Below are 20,645 nucleotides of genomic sequence, written 5' to 3'. Positions count from 1 at the left end.
AAATTTGAATTTCCCTCCTTTCATCAGGACTTCAAGGAGTTCAGCAAGGCCAAGGTGAATGGTCTACCACCTCATAGACCATTTGATGGCACCATTGAGCTCCTTGCAGGTGCCACACCACACAGAAACCATATACATCTACTGTCAGCCACAGAAAACAATGTCATTGTAAAATATTTTGAGGACACACTAAAACAACAAGACATCAGGATCAGCAAAGGGGATGAGTGGAAAACGGCCTTTAGAACCACCTCTGGTGACTTTGAATATTGTATCATGCCATGTGGGCTCTGTTGCATAGCATCAGTTCAATGCTTCATTAACCTAATGCAACCCAAACCTCATTCCTTGGATATACTATTAAACAGAATGGAGTAATGGTGAATTAAACAAAGTTCTCTGCTATCCAAGAATGTTCTGCTACAATTACTACAGTTAAGGAACTGCAAAGACTCTATTCTATTTCATAGATTCAAATTTCTACAGGAGATTCATCAGAGGATTTAGTTCAATCACTGCTCCCCTCATGTCCCTCTTAAAGAAGGGTCCTATAGAAAGAACGGTATTCTTTTGTAAAAATGAAAGCAAAATATCAATGTTTTAAGTGTAATTTTTGTTTTTCATTTTGTTGGTGATATAGAGTTGCAGTCCGAGTTTCACTCATGAGTGTGATGGAAACTCATATCTGAATGGAATCTGTTACCAGTTCAACAGCAAGCTGAACACCGTCACCAACATCGCCGCTTTCCAAGGTATGACTGTTCTTCACTCTCACCATCAACATGTTCAGGGTGAATCAGTGATAACTCTGTAGTTTAAACTGTTACACCATGAGACATAAACAATGTTAAACCCTGAGACATGAACACTGTTAAACCCTGAGAGATAAATGCTATTAAACTCCGAGATATATGTATGTACATACAGTACTGTGCAAAAGTCTTAGGCAAATGCAAAGAAATGCTGTAGAGCAAAGATGCCTTCAAAAATAATGAAATTAAATGTTTCTACATTAAAAAAATCCTATAAAGAGCAGTAAACAGTAATAAATGAAACAAAGTCAATATTTAATGTGATGATCCTTCACTTTAAATAAATAAACCAGTATCTCAGGTGCAGTGTGTGCAGTTTTATAAGGAAATGACCTGTAAGTGTTACTGAGCATCTTGCAGAAGCAGCCACAGTTCTTCTGGAGACTTTGACTGTCGACTCGCTTCTTATTACTGCAGCGAAACCCAGCAGCCTTCATTATGTTTTTATCTGAAAAGTGTCTCTTATGGAATCTGCTGCGTTCCCTCGGGGAACCATGGTTACATGCGTAACCTAGAGACGTTCCCCTTCAGGAACTCGAGCTGCGTCGAAATGCTATGGGAACGAGTATGCCCACCCCGCCAGACTTACAAATCCCTGCCTAGTGTGGAAAAGGCACAGCTAGGGCAAGAGTACAGAAGAGCTGGTAGTGGCTCACATATCCAGGCCATAAAACCTGGCAAACGTCAGGGGCGTGGACCAACCCGCAGCATCGCAGATGTCCTGCATGGAAACACCTGCCAAAAAGGCCCTAGAGGCCGCCACGCTTCTCGTGGAGTGAGCCTTGACCCCCAAGGGCGAGGGGAAACCAGAGGACTCGTAGGCCAAATGGCATCCACGATCCACCGTCTGCTTAGTAGCCGGAAGACCCCTCTTAGGGTGACCAAAGCACACAAACAATTGGTCTGCCCTTCTCCACAGGGCAGCTCTGTGGACATACGCATCCAGTGCTCGCACTGGGCACATACAATTAAGCCTCCGATGGTCGGGCTCCCAAATGGGAGGAGGACAGAAGGCCTGCAGTACGACCGGCCGTGGTGTCGAGGAGGGAACTTTCGGTACATAACCCGCTCGAGCATATAGAAACGCTTTGGCCAGACTGGGTGCAAAGTCTAAATAAGAGGGGGCCACTGAGAGGGCCTGAAGATCCCCAACTCTCTTAAGAGAGGAAATAGCCAAAACAAAGGCAGTCTTTAAGGTCAAAAGACGGTCAGAAATCTCCTCTATAGGCTCGAAGGGGGGTTTACAGAGAGCCTCTAACACCACGGCCAGGTCCCACAGAGGGACACGGGATTGCACCGGAGGCCTGAGCCTCAGCGCACCGTGGAGGAAACGTGTAACCAGGGGGTGTCTGCCCACAGACTGACCACCGAGAGGGGCGTGGTAGGCCGCAATGGCCGCCACGTAAACCTTCAGGGGGGAGTGGGTCAACCCTGCAGAGAAACGGGCCTGCAGAAGCTCCAGCACTGTACCAATTGGGCAGTTAACTGGGTCAAGCCGGTGGTCTCCGCACCAGGAAGTGAAAAGTTTCCACTTCAAGGCGTACAGTTTCCTCGTTGAGGGAGCTCTGGATTGGAGAATGGTCTCAACAACCTCGGCTGAGAGACCGGAAGCTATGAGTTGTTCCCCCTCAGAGGCCACACCCACAGCTTCCACAACTCGGGGCAGGGGTGGAAGATGGCACCCCCTGCCTGTGAGAGGAGATCCCTCCTGATGGGAATCTCCCATGGAGAGCCGTTGAGAAGGGAAATCAGGTCCAAGAACCATACTCGGCCTGGCCAGAACAGGGCTACTAGCAACAGATGGACACCGTCCCGGCGCACTCTCTCCAGAACAGGGGGAAAGGCATACAAACGCGGCCTTGGCCACATCTGTACCATAGCATCCAGTCTGAGAGGAGCTGGATGAGTCAGAGAGAACCAGAGGGGACAGTGCGATGTCTCTTGAGTCGCAAACAGATCCACCTGAGCCCGGCCAAACACTCTCCATATCTGCTCCACCACCTCGGGGTGGAGCCTCCATTCCCCGGGCACTGGTCCCTGCCTCGACAGGGCGTCTGTTCCCATATTGAGATGGCCGGGTATGTAAACCGCTCTCAGAGAGAGGAGTTTCGCCTGGGACCACACAAGGATCTGAAGCGCCAGCCTGTAAAGGGGGCACGAAAGCAGACCTCCCTGGTGGTTGATATAAGAGACCACTGCCGTGTTGTCGGTGAAGGGTTTCAATGCTAGAAACACAGCCAGCATCTCCAGGCAGTTGATGTGCCAGGTGAGATGGCGGCCACTCATGACCACTCCCCATCCGGTGAGAGATGCATCTGTTGCTAGCGTTACGCGACGACAAGGAGCTCCCAGCACCGGGCCCTGGGACAAGAACCAAGGTTCCCTCCACATGTCTAAGGCACGTAGGCACCGCCGCGTGACCTTGATCACGCGGAGTGGGTTTCCCCTCAGGGAGAACCCCCTGGTCTTGAGCCACCACTGTAGGGGTCTCATGTACAGCAGGCCAAAAGGTATCACGTTGGACGCAGCTGCCATCAGACCCAGCAGTTTCTGGAACTGCTTCACAGTGAGTGACCGGCCTTCTCTCACTCTCGCGACTGCAGTGAGGATCGACTCGATCCGAGCAGGAGACAGACGTGCCTGCATCGTGGTTGAATCCCACACCACGCCCAGATAAGTGATTCTCTGTACTGGAGAAAGCACACTTTTCTCGGCATTCAGTCTTAACCCCAGCTCTTTCATGTGGGTGATGCCGCCACCTGCTCCGATCGAGCTAATATCAACCAATCGTCGATATAGTTCAGTATGCGGATGCCCTGGAGTCACATAGGAGCCAGAGCAGCATCCACACACTTTGTGAAGGTGCGGGGTGAGAGTGCTAGGCCGAATGGAAGAACCCGATATTGGTAAGCTTTGCCCCCGAAAGCAAACCTCAGGAACTTCCTGTGTTGGGGAAGGATGGAGATATGGAAATATGCGTCTTTTAGATCGATCGTGACAAACCAGTCCTCGGAGCTGATCTGAGACACGACTTGTTTGATCGTGAGCATCTTGAACTTCAGTCGTGCGACTGAGCAGTTCAAATGCCGCAGATCCAAGATGGGACGCAGCCCCCCACCCTTCTTGGGAACGATGAAGTACCGGCTGTAGAACCCGGACTCTCTGTCGTGAGGAGGGACCACCTCGATGGCCTCCTTCCTCAGGAGAGTGTTCACCTCCTTCTCCATTACCAGAGCCTGCTCGGGACCCACCAGAGTGTGCAGAATCCCGCAAAAACGAGGCGGAGGAGAACCGAATAGGATTCGGTAGCCTTTCACTACAGTATGCATGACCCATTGGGACACATTTGGCAGAAGTTTCCACGCTGCCAAATAGCCTACTAAGGGAATCAGCCTCACGAGACTGACCTCTGGTGCAACAAGAGCAGCTAGCTCGGTGCCCTGAAGCGGTGAACCGGCAGGGAACGACCGAACTAGCCGCTCCTGAGACCTCCGAAGAGGCAGCAAGCCTCCCAGTACCGCTGAGAGAAGCGCTCGCCGGAGACCGCTGTGCCCTGAAGCACCATAGGTGGCAGGGTTGGCAGATCGACTTCCCGAGGGCACTGAGGTGAAACGGGTGCCGTATGATGAGGTGTACACAGGGTCAACCAAAGATGTCTCTCCACCGCCACCAGTGCTGCCATAGACCTGCCGATAACACGAGCGGTCTCCTTGGTGGCTCGGAGAGACAGATCAGCGGCCTGTCTGAGCTCAGTGACATGCTCAGACGTCATCTCCACGTCCTCATCTAGCTCTTTAAGCAGGTCAGCCTGGTATGCCTGCAGAACTGCCATGGTGTGCAAGCACGCACCAGCCTGACCTGCTGCCGAGTACCCTTTGCTGACCAGCACTGAGGTGTTCCTCAGGGGCCTGGAGGGCAGCGCCGGAGCCTTCAGTGACGATGCCGTGCCAGAGGATAGATAGCTAGCCAGCGTCTGTTCCACCAGAATCATCCAGCCCCGCCACATTGGCATAATAGGAAGAGGCGGGACTGAATAAACGGGCCGAAAAAGCCCCCCCCCATGACCTCGACACCTCGGTGTGGAGGTCGGGGAAAAAAGGCAGGCTCCGGCGTGGAGGTGGCGGTTTACTCCGCATAATTTACTCTTCTGCGGCTCAACCCGTGTCTCGGCGGGCCAGTCAATATTAAGCTTAGCGACGGCCTGCGAAACCACCTCCAGTAGCTCCTCATACTGGGGAGACTGCGGGGGAGAATCATAATCGGCGCCCTCCACGTCAACCTCCTCGGAGGAAGACAGGCGGAGCGCCGAGCCCACTCCCCGAGGGGAAGAAACCGCAGAGCGGGCTTCCGATCCCAGAGAGCGGACAATGAATCTGGTGGGCGAGGAAGGAGAAAGGGACTCGCCCATCTCCATTCCCTCTGCCAAATCCATCTGCGAACCCCACAAGCTTAACCGCCGCTCTGCCTCGGCAGAAGCGGGGCCGGCACCGCGAGGAATGCGAGTGAAGGCTCCCTCCTTCCGGGAGCGAAGCGCACGCAGTGGCAAACGCTTGCAATGCGAGCAGCCAGCTCCCTCGAGAGCCGACTCTGCATGCTCCGCTCCCAAGCAGACAACGCATAGGCTGTGTGTATCCCCGCACGTAATGTAGCGCGGGCAGGGAGGAACACACAGCCTAAAATGCTGTCCGCTCTCGCCCTTATGCTTAGTCTTATCTTTTGACTTGGGCATTGTTATCTCTCAGGACAAACAATACAAAATAGACAGACAATACAAAATAGACAGGCAATACACACAGAGCACTTGCTGAATGACAGAAAGCTGGCGCGGCGCCCACCGCTTGTGCTTTTAAGCTTCCGGGTCGCTACGTCACCCCGCCTGTGACGCCTCGCCCATTCATGGACTGATTGCACACGTGATTCAGAGCGTGGTCATGCTGAAGGCCCATAGCGTTTTGACGCAGCTTGAGTTCCTGAAGAGGAACTAATGTTCAGAATCTAAAAAGTTTTTTGTATTGAATCAATAATGTAGAAGTCATAAAATAAAAATCTATAACAAGGTTTGTACTAAAAAACAAATAGGGTGATTAAGACTTTTGCACAGTACTGTATATTTCTATACATATATATAGTTATTGTGCTGTTTCTTCACAGAGTGCACGAGGGGTAAAGTGAACCTGGTCTTCCTTTTCGATGGCTCCAGCAGCATGCAAGCCTCCGACTTTGATAAGAATAAAAAATTCATATGGGACGTTGTAACAAAACTCAAAAACTCATCCATCGAGGTGAACACACAACACAACACCACACCGCACTACACACCACAACACACTGCACACACTGTGTCTGTTTTTCCTTAAGTCTTTATTTCTTTTGAGTGTGATCCTGATATTTTCTTCTTCCTTCAGATCTCTTCTCGCAACACAACAAACAACACAACTGTTATCTGTTGTAACAATGTAAACATACAGTATGTGTGTTCAACACTGCTACTGGTGCAGCATAGAAGTCCCTGAGTGTTAGAAATAAAATGACTATAGTGCCGTACGTAAATGACAGGTATTAGTGGTACAGGTGGACAGTGCACGATATTCCTGAGTGTGTATTTATGAATGTGGCGTAGTGATGAAAAAGAGAAAGATAAGGAGGCAGGGTGCTTAGTGATTAAAGCAACTAGTTCATGATGGGAGTTTTGTCTGTTAATTTCGAGAGAGGCTGATGTGACACAGTTTAAGGATCCTGACAGTTTGTGGGATGAAGCTGTTCCAGAATCTGGCGGTCGGGACACTTTGGTATCTTCTGCTAGATGGCAGAGGGATGAAGAGTTTATGGGAGAGAGGGGTCAGACACTATTCTGGTGGCTTTTCTGGGCAGCTTTTATGATAGATGTCCTGTAGTGGAGACAGAGAGACCCCCATGATGTTCTTCACTATTTACTATAGGATTTTGCAGTCTGATGCGCTGTAGTTATCATGCCAGACAGTGATGCAGCTGGTGAGCACAATCTTTATGATGCCCCTGTGAAATGTGGTGAGGATATGGAGCAGAGTGTAGCTCCTCAGTTGGCTTATAGGAAATGGAGGCACTGCTGGACTTTTCTACACTACTGTGGTTGCTGGATTTTTCTGGCCAGGGGCATGGTGTTGTAAGACCAGGTTAAGTCATCAAATGTGTGCACTCTGAGAAACTTACAGGTCAACACTGTCTCTACAGGAGACCCATGGATGAGGAGTGGTGAGTGGTGCACACTGGTCTTCATGAAGTCCACTATCATCTCATTTGTCTTGTCAACATTACGAGACAGATTGTTGAGCTGATGTCATTCCACTAGCAGCTCCATCTCGACTCTGTATGCTGTCTTGTTGTTGCTGCTGATGAGTCCCACTACTGTGGTATCATCTGCAAACTTGATGATGTGGTTTGGAGCTGTGCCTTGCAGTACAGTCATGCATTATCTTTGTGAACAGCAAGTGGCTGTGCATGCATCCCCAGGGTGTGCCAGTGCTCAGTGTGATGGTGCAGGAAGTGTTGTATCTAATCTGATTGGTCTGTGGCCATTCAGTCAGGAAGTCAGGATCCAGTTGCAGAGGGAGTGAAGCCCAGAAGGTTCTACTTTGTGACAAGTATACATGTCTATCAACAAAATCAAACACATTTTGGCAGCAAAACATGAACAAATACATGGAAGAAAAAATGAGATAAAATTATGGACAGGAAGAGTTAGTGTCTGAATGCTGTAGAAATATTTGTAACTGTGTGTGCTTTTTATAGCCAGTATGGAGCACAAGTGTTCATAATACTGTATGTTAAATATTATTGATATGTTTTTCTCTCTCTCTCTCTCTCTCTCTCTCTCTCTCTCTCTCTGTGTGTGTGTTTGTGTGTAGTTTGCTGCTGTTCAGTTTTCTAAGACATTCAGTACAGTTTTCACCTTTAAAGATTATGTTAATGGCATGGCGAAGAAGAAACTTGATGAAGAAAAGCACATGAAGTCACTCACGAACACACACAAGGCCATTGACTTCACCCTGTGAGTATATCTATAGAAACATACAGTATATACTGTACACATATATGAATACAGTATTATATATAGATATATCATATACTATTGTGGCAGAGGGGGCATGGTCGAGTGTCAGCTGTAGACGGAGAGGAGGCGGGTTGAACTGGCAGTTAACTTGTGTTGATTTTCACATGTATCTTATTCCTGCCAGTCTTCTTATTTGTGTCTATTTGTGCTTTCACTGTCTCCCGTAACTTGTGTGTGTGTGTGTGTGTGAGAGAGAGAGATAAAGCTGGCAGAGCTCGCGAGGCACGCATGCATGCACACAAACACGCCGAACAGCATGAACTTGAAGTTGACGAAGTGAAAGCCATGAGTCTGTTGAGTTTTTGAAAGTGCGCTGAAAAGCGTGGCCTGAATAAACGCAAGCCCAGAGCTCAGCTAAAATTCTGCCTCCCGAGTCTTCCTCCACACCCTCACACAGTGGGGTTCTAGAGTGGTGGGCTGCAGCAACTTCTGGAGTGCCCATCGGCTCTCAGCCTGCTCCTGCAGAGGGATTCAAAGTGCAGCTGCTGCTCATGGCGCAGGTCGAGGAGCGCATGGTGTTGGGTTTGGTGGAGGAGAGTGAGGGACTTGAAGATCTTGCAGAGTGAGGAGGCTTCCATGGCAGCGTCGGAGTCTCACAAGCTCCACCAGCTCTCTTTCTTTCTCTTTCTCTCTCTCACTGGTTATGGGAGACACTAAAAGCACAAAAAGACACAAATAAGTAGACTGGTGGTAATAAGACACAGGTGAGAATCATCATGTGTTACCTGCCAGTTCGACTTGCCTCCTCTCCGTCTACAGCTGACAATCGACAATGCCACCACTACCATAACTATAAATATTTATTGGACAGAAGGTGTGAATTAATTTTATATAACAGCATGCCTCAGACAGTAGCTTCGGCTGTAGCATAAACATCAAGTTTAATGCACTTATTATAATAAGGTATGTTATTGTTTCTATAGTAACAGCTTATACACAGAGAATCCACAAACTGTAATGTATGGCTAATAATAAATAGATTAAAAACAAATAAAAACATATAATCAATGATGTGGTGAAGCTTTTTGTAAGGAGACATTTATTTAACATTTATGGAAGGAGTCTCCAGTGTCAGTGCTTTGTAACAGTCATAGGTAAAGCTGTAAGTTTTCAGTTTCCCAACATCTTCACAAGTTTATGCTTCTTAGCTGTAAGTTTTCAGTTTTCACGAGTTTATGCTTTGCGGTTTCTCGGTAACAAGTTGACAAGTTGTGTTTTTTGTAAATGACAACAGGAACTAATTTGTCTCAAGTCTTTGTGGTATAAGTGGAATAACACGTGACAGACCAAGTGGTTATATGAAAATAATCCCCTTCAGGGTCGTCATAGTAACTCCACTTTGTGTCAGGCCTTATCACACCACCCCAACTTGGATTATTTTCATAAGACCGCAAGGTCTGTGTTATTCCTTACATATAAATGTGTATAAATAAATATATTATAATCAAAAACATATAAAACAAGCATATAAACATATACTATAAACATACTGAAGTGTGCAAAAGTGCTGGGCACATGTACCGAAATGCTGTAAAGCATTCTACATTAAAATATCTACTATAAAGAGCAGTAAACAGTAATAAACTAAACAAAGTCTATATTTGGGGTGATAATGCTTTGCTTTTGTAAAATGCACCAGTGGTCTCAGGTACAATTTGTGCAGGTTTATAAGGAAATTAGCTGTGAAGTTTTATTGATCATCTTGGAGAACTGCCAGAGCTCTTGTGGAGACTGGCACACTTGTTTCTGTTTTTGCAGAGAAAACTCAAATTCTTTGTTTTTTTTTAAAAAAGTGGTGTGTTATGTATTGTTACTTTTTTTAAAAATTTTTAATAGATAACGGATAAATAGATACTTTGACATTTTTCTGTAACAGTGAGGTTTGTTGGAAAAGTAATGTTTGGAACTTTTTTACTGGCTCAATAATGTACAAATCATAAAATAATCATCTAAGATAAAATTTGAATTTAAAAAAATGTGCCTAAGACTTCATAGTACTGTATAAAAGTAAACATACAGTATATGTTAATGAATTAATCCAGCCTGACCTGCTTAATGTAGTTTATACAGAATTTCTGTTTGTAGAGAATTTCAGTGAGAATGGTAATGTGGAGTTTCGGTGTGTGTGTTCATTTTCCAGTAAGAATTTGTTTAATAATGTGGAGTCCGGTGCAGATCCTGAGGCTACTAAAGCCCTGGTCATCATCACAGATGGAAGTCCTTCTGATATAAACACTAACGAGATACAGCGCTGTGAGAAACTCAACATCGCTCGCTTTATCATCGGGGTGAGTACACTAATGCAAACACACCACTCTTCCATCCTATCATCTCTCCATCCATCCATCCATCCATCATCTCCACCATCCATCATTCATCAGTCCATTCATCATCTCTCTTCCTCCTCACTGATGCTGTAATGAAGATGTTTTTGATCATTAGGTGGGGAAAATAGACAATTTTGAGAAGCTGAATAAACTTGCCTCAGAGCCGAAAGAGAGCAACATCTTCAGGATTGAAAACTACGATGGACTAAATGGACTTCTGGATAAACTGCAAAATAAGATCTATGGCATCGAGGGTAATAAAAACACTTTAAAATAGTTTTGTGTGTGTGTGTGTTTGTGTGTATATACTTAGCATGTTTAGTAATAAAGGGCAAATCCAATAATCATCAACAATATTCCAGAGAAGAGGCAGGTAACATCAAACAGGGATAATCCATGATCAAATCTAAAACATGAGCAAGAGACAAAAACCAGAATGAACAGGAAACGGGAAAATACACCTCATAACGTATCTATACAAATCCACGATAAGACCTTGAATCTTTCATTTACATTTACATGCATGGCATTTGGTAGATGCCCTTATTCAGAGCAATTTAGAGAAGAGTTTTTATTCTCTATCAAAAAACACATCCTCATGCTAGTTCACTAGGTCAGGGACTAAGAGTACTACAGGGGGAGGTTACTACAGGAAGTACAGTATGTTAGCACAGAAAAACACAAGAGAAGGATTTTTTTAAAATAACAAAGTGCTAATTTAAGTACTTGGCAAATATAAAGATACTACAGGGTTTAAATAAACAAAATAATTGAGGGCTAAACAGGGACCGGTGAGAACATTCAGGAAATTTCAGTACTAATAGGACAAAGGCGGCAATAATGCTTTGCAATGAGAATGAGAGGAGGAATGAGAATGAGAGGAGGAATGAGAATAAGAAGAAGAAGGAGAGGAGGAATGAGAATGAGAGGAGGAATTTGTGACAGGCTCTGTGTGCACTCATGTACCTTCAGGTCAGTTATGCTGCTCAGGTTGCTTTGGATAAAAATGAATAAAATATAAAAGTTTAAAGTTACATGACTGAAAGTGTTTTGTGAAAAAAAAAGTAAATTAAAAAAGTAAATGTTGCTAATGAATAATGGGGTTTTTGTCTTCAGGAGCTCAGGGAAGGAACTATAGAGAAGAGCTGTCTCAGAGTGGATTCAGTGCTGCCAGTGACAAGGTACTGATCATACATCAGACAAACATCTGTCTAAACACACGCCATTCACCGCATCTGTCTAAACACACGCCATTCACCACATCTGTCTAAACACACGCCATTCACCGCATCTGTCTAAACACACGCCATTCACCGCATCTGTCTAAACAAACGCCATTCACCACATCTGTCTAAACACACCATTCACCGCATCTGTCTAAACACACGCCATTCACCACATCTGTCTAAACACACGCCATTCACCGCATCTGTCTAAACACACACCATTCACCACATCTGTCTAAACTCACACCATTCACTGCATCTGTCTACAAAAACACTCACCTCATCCGTCTAAACACATTGTCATCAACAAGACCAAGGGCAGAGACAAATGTAGGGTGCAATCAGAGACTGTAATGTTGAACAACGTAAAGCAAAAAAATCCAAAAACCAAATAAGCAGAAGCAAAACAGCCTGAAAACCAGAATGTCAAAGTCAATACTAGGCAAACAAAACAGACTAGGGAAATAACAGAAAAAAAAACAAATGTGAAAACAAAAACAGAGCATGGGTCATACACCAAAGTAAACTATGGATATCTTGAATAAGAAAAAGATTTAGACATGTAGGCAGTAAATACAAACAAGACTTAGCATTAGTGGAATCAACTGAGATAAATATATAGAGAGTGTGAGTGCACTGGAATGAGCTATAGACATATACATTCAGTACGCAGATGACTGGCGAGTGGCTGATGGTTTTGGGAGTTTACAGACACAGCGGTAGTCATGACAGCACCCCCGACACTCCGCCCTTCTCAGAAGAGTCCATAACTACAAGAATGACCCCAAGAATGAGGAGCAGCCATGATTGGCCGCATGTAGTGGAGGTTCTTGATGAGTCCGTGGTCAAGGATGTCCTTAGCTGTACCCAGGTACTTTCCTCTGAAACAGCTGTGCTTGACACAGTCATCAATTGCTAGGTTCAGTGATGGATGAGTCCAAAGGAACTATGGGAGGTTGGTATCCTGTGAGACACTCCAAAGGGGCGAGACCTGTGGATGAGCGAATGAGGGAGTTTTTGCTATTTCTGCCCACTGAGCGTAATGGGATCTGGGCAACAAATTAATGGACACTTGGGTGGTAGACTGAGGTAAGGCTACCATCAACTCCATTGGCTTCTCCATAAAAGGTCTCATAAAATGTTCTCAGGTATGCTGAAGTGATGAAACACTTTTTTAAATAAATGCAGTTGCAAATGCAAACGGTACAGCCGAAAGGGGAATGAATCATATTGTATTAGAGAATTGGCATACAATGGTGAGATTGGTGGTCTTTGCATAAGATGGGGCAGATCTTCTGTAACTCCGTAATCTGTAATATGTAATCTCATTGAACACCTGAACATACAAAATTGCCCTGAACTCTGCATGGTATCACTATGTTTCTACAATTATTAATAAAGCAGTGCCTTATAAATGAGGCCTCAGATTTTAGTTTTATGCCTGACCACTGTCATCAATATTTGTCTAGTTTTACACTTATGAACCACTCTTCTATCAGTGACTTAATACTGAAATCCAATTCTTCATCTTGCCAACTTGATCCTGCTCCTATTTTTTCTCACATTGTTTCTCACATCTCATAAACAAATCTTTAGCTTCTGCTTCTCTCCCTTTACCACTTAAAACTGTGGCAGTAACTCCAGTCCTTAGAAAAACCTAACTTGGGATATAGCTCTGAAGAACTTAGACCCTACTGTTCTTTTCAATTTTCACCTTATCTCTAAATTACCAGTCATTTCCAAAATACTGGAAGGTATTGTGGCTTTCCTGCTACAATCTTTCCTTTCTCAAAATAATCTGTTTGACCCTTTTCAATCTGCCTTTCACCCACTCCATAGTACTGAAACCGCCATCATAAGTGTTGTCAATGTCCTCTGGTAATTCTGGTTCTCTTTCTGTTCTTCTATTACTTGATCTTAATTCTACTTTCGACACTGTCTGTCATAACTCTCCCAAAATACAATATATATATAAAGGCATACAAAATAAATACAAAATATAAAATTTCAAATCCATTGTGGTGGTGTGTAAAGGCAAAATCACAAAAACTCTGTCATTGTCCAAATACTTCTGGACCTACTATATGTGTATATATATATATATATATATATATATATATATATATATATATATACATATACACACACACACACAGTCAGGTCCGGAAGTATTTGGACAGTAACAGAGATTTTGTGATTTTGCCTTTACACACCACCACAATGGATTTGAAATAAAACAATCAAGATGTGATCGAAGTGTAGACTTTCAGCTTTATTTTAAGAGGTTCCACAAAAATATGGCATTTACCATTTAGGAATTACAGCCATTTTCAACAAAGTACTTCCATTTTCAGGGGCTCAAAAATATTTGGATAAAGTGACATAGTTGTAAATATAACCATAATTTTAATACTTGGATGAAAATCCTTTGCATTCAATGACTGCCTGAAGTCTGGAGCCCATGGACTGCAGCCACCTTCAGTTGCTGCTTGTTTGTGGGTCTTTCTGCCTTCAGTCTTGTCTTCAGTAAGTGAAAAGCAGCTCTATTGGGTTGAGATCAGGCGACTGACTTGGCCATTGAAGAATATTTTATTTCTTTGCCTTCAAAAAGTCTTGAGTTGCTTTCGCAGTATGTTTAGGGTCATTATCCACCTGCACTGTGAAGCGGCGTCCTATCAGTTTTGTAGCATTTGGCTGAATGTGAGCAGAGAGTACAGCTCTTTACACCTCAGAATTCATCTTGCTGCTTCTATCAGCAGTCACATCATCAATAAACACCAGTGAGCCCGTTCCATTGGCAGCCATACATGCCCATGCCATAACACTGCCTCCACCATGTTTGACACATGATATGGTATACTTTGGATCATGAGCTGTTCCTTTCTTTCGCTATACTTTTCTCTTCCCATCATTCTGGTACAAGTTAATCTTGGTTTCATCAGTCCAAAGAATCTTATTCCAGAACATGGGAGGCTTTTTTAGATGTTTTCTGGCAAAATCTAATCTGGCTTTCCTGTTCTTGAATGTTACCAGTGGTTTGCACCTTGTTGTAAACCCTCTGTATTTACATTCATGAAGGCATCTCTTGATTGTAGATTTTGACAATGATACGCCTTCCTTCTCCAGAGTACTCTTGACTTCTGTTGATGTTGTGAAGGGGTTTTTCTTCACCAAGGAAAGGATTCTGCAATCATCCACTTTAGTTGTCTTCCATGGTCTTCCAGACCTTTCGATGTTGTTGAGTTCTCCAGTGCTTTCTTTTTAAGAATGTACCCAACTGTTGATTTGGCCACACCTAAGGTTATGTTGTTTTTTTTCAGCCTAATGATGGCCTCCTTCACTTGCATTGAGATCTCCTTGGACTGCATATTGGTAGCTCCAGTCGAACAGCTGCCAAATGCCAACTCAATAACTGATATCAACTCCAGACCTTTTATCTGCTTCATTTGTCTTGAAGTAACGAGGGAAAGGACCGCACCTGGGCAATTAACTTCTTATCAGTCAATTGTCCAAACACCTTTGAGCCTTATATATAATGAAATACCTTATATATAATGAATAGTGGAGGTCCAAGAAACTATCCCTGAAATTATAAAAACATTTTAATATAATTTATATTAGTTTTTATAGTAATAATAATATATTATTATTATTATCAGTTAAAGCAATGCATTGGTCAGCTAATAGTTTAACTGTTGTGCTGTTGACAGATATAAAATTTTAGCCCTCTTATCTAATCTAATCTATTAATAATATTTATTTAGTTATGCTGATGACATTCAAATCTGTAAAGCTTGTAGATCTGCTCCCACTCTCCAGACTGGTCCACTATCAGTAAATGAAATAAAAAAGATGGCTTAACTCCAACTTCCTAAAATTGACTATGGACAAAACTGAGATCATTATTATTGGAACACCAACACTTACTAAAAATATTCTTTGTGATTTTAGCTGGGACATTGATGGCACTCTCATTAAACCATCCAGGACTGTAAAAAAAATTTAGGCATCATCTTTGATCCTTCCATCACTTCTGAAGCTCATATTAACTTTGTCTTTAAAATTGCATTTTTTCACCTCTGTTGCATTGCTTACCTTCATCTGTTCTCAATGATGCTGAAACACTGGTTCATGCATTTATATACTCGCATCTTGACTATTGCAATGCCATCTTCATTAGTTTACCTGCTAACTCTATTGCTAGGTTACAATATATTCAAAATTCTGCTGCTAGAATTTTTACACATACCAAGTGCTCAGCTCACATTAGTCAAGTCAAGTCAAGTCAAATCTAGTGGCTTTATTGTCATTTCAACCATATACAGCTAGTTAGTACACAGTGAAATGGAACAGCGTTCCTCCAGGACCAAGGTGCAAGTAGAATCTGATGAGAACTACAAGAGACTACACATTTTTACATAAAGTGTAAACAGCACAAGACAGTACAATAACTACTAAAACAGGACAATAGGCGTAGTACTGAGCAGATAAGCTTATAACATGTATGGACATAGCAGTTATTGGGGTAGCAGCCAGGTAGAGAGTATAGTAGTGACAAAAAAGTTTATATACAATATTTTATAAATACTGTAGCAGCAAAAATGCATGTAGTAAAAACAGAGATGTGAAAAATTGCAGGGGGAGTGGAGTGGTGTTCAGTTGAGTGTGTGTGTGTGTTGTCAGTCCAGTCTCTGAATACTGAACTCATTGAGGAGTTGATGGCTTGGGGAAGAAACTGTTGCACAGTCTGGTCATGAGGCCCTAACGCTTCGGTACCACCCAGACGGCAGGAGGGTGAAGAGTTTGTGTGAGGGGTGCGTGGGGTTGTCCACAATGCTGGTGGCTTTGCGGATGCAGCGTGTGGTGTAAATGTCCGTGATAGAGGAAAGAGAGACCACAATAGGGCCTTTTGCACTGCGGGAACCTTTTCATAGTACCTGATCTAATTGTGGAACTACCCACTTTTTGGCTTTTTCGCACCTCCAGAACTGGGTGTGATTTTAGTACCGGACTGAACCAAATTAGCTCCTACTCTGGAGCAGGGTCTAACCAGCACAACTGGTACTATCCGTGACGTAAGTAGACGTTGATTGGCCAAACGCGTATGAAAACACCCTCACCCGCCATGATTTAAAACGCCGTGTAAACATACTGTAGTGTCAACTTATTTCGCAAGTATGGAGAACAGCGATAGATGGACGCTAGACACAACAAAAACACTCTGATCACAGTGTCCTCCATCCTCCAGTTGTTTACGTTGTTCTTATTTGCTAGTAGTGTACCACTCAGCTTTTTTTGTGAGTAATTCACAACTACAATCATCATAATTTCTTTCAGTAGGAGAGAGTTTGTGTGCAAAATATGCAACGCTAAACATCTCTAGGTGGCCTGACAATTGTGTGAAAATGGCTCCCACACCACAGTCAGAAGCATTTAATTCAAAGGTAAGGGGGCATGTAGGATCCAGATGTTTAAGAATGGGGCTGTGATGAAATCTCTTTCAAATTTTGCTAAGGCTTGGGAGGCTTGACCTGTCCACTTCAATATGTTCACCCCTCCCTTTAATAGAGAAGTTAGGGGTGCTTCAATAGTAATGAAACTTGGTAATGAAATGAAATGGTGGTAGAAAACATTGTAGTTCCTTGAAATTAGTAGGGATAGACCACTTCTCAACTGCTTATACTTTGTGGTCATATATTGTCACTCCTTCAGGACTGATTATGTGACCAAGAAATGTAATGCTCATGAAATCTACACTTATCACCCTTACAAAGAGCTTGTGATCCAAGAGTCTTTCTAAGCCATTTCTGACATGTCTCGTGTGTTCATAAAGAGGGGGATGGATAGAAAAATCCAGCAGGTCTATCAAGGTCTCGTTTATGAAAAACTGAAAGACAGAGGGTACATTAGCCAAACCATATGGCATAATAAGGTATCCATAATGGCTAGAATTTGTGATGAAAGCCATCTTTCACTAATCCTGATAAGGTTATACCCAGTGCTGAAGTCAAATTTGTTAAGTATTCATCTAGTTCTTTCATCCAGTAGCTTTACAAACTTTCAGCCAGTGTCTTCATCTCAATTACTCAAAATAATTTCTCAGATGAAACTCAGTCCGATGTTTGATCGCCTGGTCATCTGTTTAGAGAGATTTTAGACACAATCAGCCCCACTCGCTTAGCTATTATAAACAGCTCTTTAATAAATGGGGTATTTCCAGAAAGTTTCAAACATGCTATCGTACAGCCCCTATTGAAAGGCCCTCATCTTGAACCCACTGTGCATAACCACTATCGGCCTATCTCTAAACTCTCATTCATGTTTTGGAAAAAGTTGCACTCTCACAGTTTATTCCATACTTGGTTACTTTTAATATTCTAGACCCATTTCAATCTGGTTTTAGAGCACTGCATAGCACTGAGTCGGCATTGCTGAAGGTTCTGCTGTCCATTGATTCTGGGTCATCTGATACTGTTGATCACAATATTCTTCTGAAACGACTTGAGTGTGTTGTTGGGGTTCAGGGCCTAGCTTTAGAGTGGTACGCCTCATACATAAAGGGGAGGACTTTTTCTGTAAATATCAGGTCATTTACTTCACCCCCTGCGCCTATCCATTGTGGTGTTCCTCAGGGATCCATTCTTGGCCCTCTTTTGTTTTCCATCTGACCTTCAACTATATCTTCCAATCAAACCAGAAAATGACTTTTCATTAGATCATCTTTTCTTATGCCTTAATGAAGTCAAGAGCTGGATGACAAATAACTCTCTGAAACTGAATGAAAATAAAACCAAAGTGCTTCTACTGGGTCAATGCAGTTGTAAAGAGTAGCTTTTTCATCTCAGATCAGTGGCAAAAGTGAAGCACTTTCTTTCTAGTAAAGACCTTGAAATTGTAATTCATGCACTAATTTCCTCTCGATTGGATTACTGTAACTCTTTGTACATTGGCTTACCTTAATCTACACTGTTTCGGTTACAGATGGTTTAAAATGCAGCAGCCAGATTCTTAACAGGAACTAAGAAAAGGGATCATATTAGAGTTGACTTTAAGATCCTTCTTTTTGCATACAAGGCATTGCATAATTCTGCCCCGGATTATATTTGTGATCTTATTAGGCCATATACAGCCTCTAGGTCATTAAGATCTTGTGATCAGTTACTTTTATAAAACAAAAGGTGATCGAGCTTTCTCAGTAGTTGCCCCAAAGCTGTGGAACATTCTACCTTTGAACATCAGAGTTTCTCCATCACTGGATGCTTTTAAATCCAGCTTGAAGACTTATTTTTACTCTGTAGCATTTGAGTGATGCTGTGTATGTACTTTGAATAGTTGAGTTGGTGTTAAATTGTGTTTTATGTATTTACATTTTAATTGTTTTTGATACTTGTTTTATTTACCTTTGTCTTTTTTTCTCTTTTTCTCTTCTCTTTTAAATTCAGATTAATTTTTTATTGTAAAGCACTTTGGATCAACTACGGTTGTGTTAAACTTGTGCTCTATAAATAAAATTTGCCTTGCCTTGCCTTCATCACTCTTCATCCAAACCAATGGCATCAGCTGACTCTGAGGATCAAATATTATAATGATAATAATAATAAGAAGAAGAAGAAGAAGAAGAAGGAGAAGAAGCTGATCTCTGTTTAGCACTTTTATTAAGCACAATGTGTTTTCCAAAGGTGGAGCAAGGCAAACAGGATAACAAAAACAGCAAAAAGGCTAGGGACCAAGAAGCAGAGATGAATGCAGGGTTCAGTCAGAGAATTTCATGATGAGCAATCAAAAGAAAACAATGTAATACACAAATTCCAGGCACAGAGTCTAAGTCAACAAGTTGGAAAAACACCAATCTGGAAAAAAGAGCAGGAGTAATCTATGGATATCACCAATTAAAAGAAATATGCTCACAAATGTATGCAGCAAATGGAAACAAGATTTAGCAATGAGTGAAACAAACAGAGTATATACTATATATGGAGTCTGAATGAACTGGAATGAGCTACATGTGTATACAATTAATATCTTAAAATCTGTCTAAACACAAACAATTAACCACATCTTTCTTTATTCTGTATTCCAGGACACTCTCATTCTGGGAGCTGTTGGATCTGATAATTGGCGTGGAATGCTGTATGAGGTTACAGGATCCGAAGCTGGGATGGAAATCAAAGACGTAAACCTAAATAATGACTCGTACAATGGTATGCTGTTTGTTACAGAAGGACATGTCTCTGTTTCTTTCAGCTGTTAGTGGCATGGACTGTACATGTGGTTAGTGAAGGTCTAACACAGAACCTCAGTGGCTGAGTGTGTGTGTTCCTGTTGTGTTCCTGTCATGCTCAGGTTACTCTGTTGTGGTTGGACGGAGAGACAGAGTTTCTCTTGTGTTCTCTGGAGCACCAAGATCTAATCACAGCGGTCAGGTGACTCTGTTTAAAAAGATGACCCACAAATGGGAAGCCATGAGCAACATCTCTGGAGAACAGGTAAGAAACAGCCTCCACATGTTTACATTATTCACCTTTACACCAAATTTCTATCCTTTTGAGAAACTGAAGAGTTCTGGAATGTATAACACTCTCCTAAATGAGAAATACACAGTTCCAAATGAGTTTGTGGTTTGTTTCCTCCACACTGTCAGGACTCTGACCATTAAACAGAGAACACAAACTGTGAGTTGGATCTGATATTTCAGATTGTGGTAAAAACAACAACACTGTAAACAGGGAGTGAGTTTAGATTTTTCTGTTGCACAAATATGATCTTATTTAAAATGAATGTGGTGAAAGGGCCAGCTGGCTCCTGGTCATGTTAAACACCATCATTAATACAAAACTGATAAACACCTCAAACATGCATCACAGCTACACAACAGGTGCACTGAACCATGGCAGATACACAACAGCAACAACAGCAGAACTAATGTAACCTCACATGAATCTTACACAGCTACATGGCATATACACTGAAATCACAACACAGCACATAAGCATCTGTAATGTTATAATTTATTAAATAATGCCTCTGTAGATCGGCTCGTATTTTGGTGGATCAGTGTGTGTGTTAGACCCGAACTCCGACAACAACACTGACTTCCTCGTGGTTGGAGCTCCGCTGTATTACAAACCTCATCCTCAGAGAGAGGGACGGATATACATCTACAGACTCACACAGCAGGTACACAGACACA

At 42.9% G+C, this 20,645-nt stretch overlaps 1 protein-coding gene across 2 annotated transcripts in view; it reads left to right on the top strand.

Moving 5' to 3' along the window:
* LOC113524847 (integrin alpha-M) overlaps positions 1-20,645 on the top strand; it is a 72,141-nt gene that overhangs the window by 11,527 nt on the left and 39,969 nt on the right. For both annotated transcript variants that reach the window (XM_053229770.1, XM_053229771.1), the window contains exons 5-13: positions 641-752; positions 5,964-6,094; positions 7,697-7,839; positions 10,043-10,190; positions 10,345-10,483; positions 11,346-11,410; positions 19,536-19,656; positions 19,799-19,941; positions 20,486-20,632. In XM_053229770.1, coding sequence (XP_053085745.1) covers positions 641-752; positions 5,964-6,094; positions 7,697-7,839; positions 10,043-10,190; positions 10,345-10,483; positions 11,346-11,410; positions 19,536-19,656; positions 19,799-19,941; positions 20,486-20,632 — 1,149 coding nt within the window. The remainder of the gene's footprint in view (positions 1-640; positions 753-5,963; positions 6,095-7,696; positions 7,840-10,042; positions 10,191-10,344; positions 10,484-11,345; positions 11,411-19,535; positions 19,657-19,798; positions 19,942-20,485; positions 20,633-20,645) is intronic.

Source organism: Pangasianodon hypophthalmus, chromosome 26 (assembly GCF_027358585.1).
Source record: "Pangasianodon hypophthalmus isolate fPanHyp1 chromosome 26, fPanHyp1.pri, whole genome shotgun sequence".
NCBI classification, from domain to species: domain Eukaryota; kingdom Metazoa; phylum Chordata; class Actinopteri; order Siluriformes; family Pangasiidae; genus Pangasianodon; species Pangasianodon hypophthalmus.
This window is presented reverse-complemented; position numbering and strand designations above follow the sequence as displayed.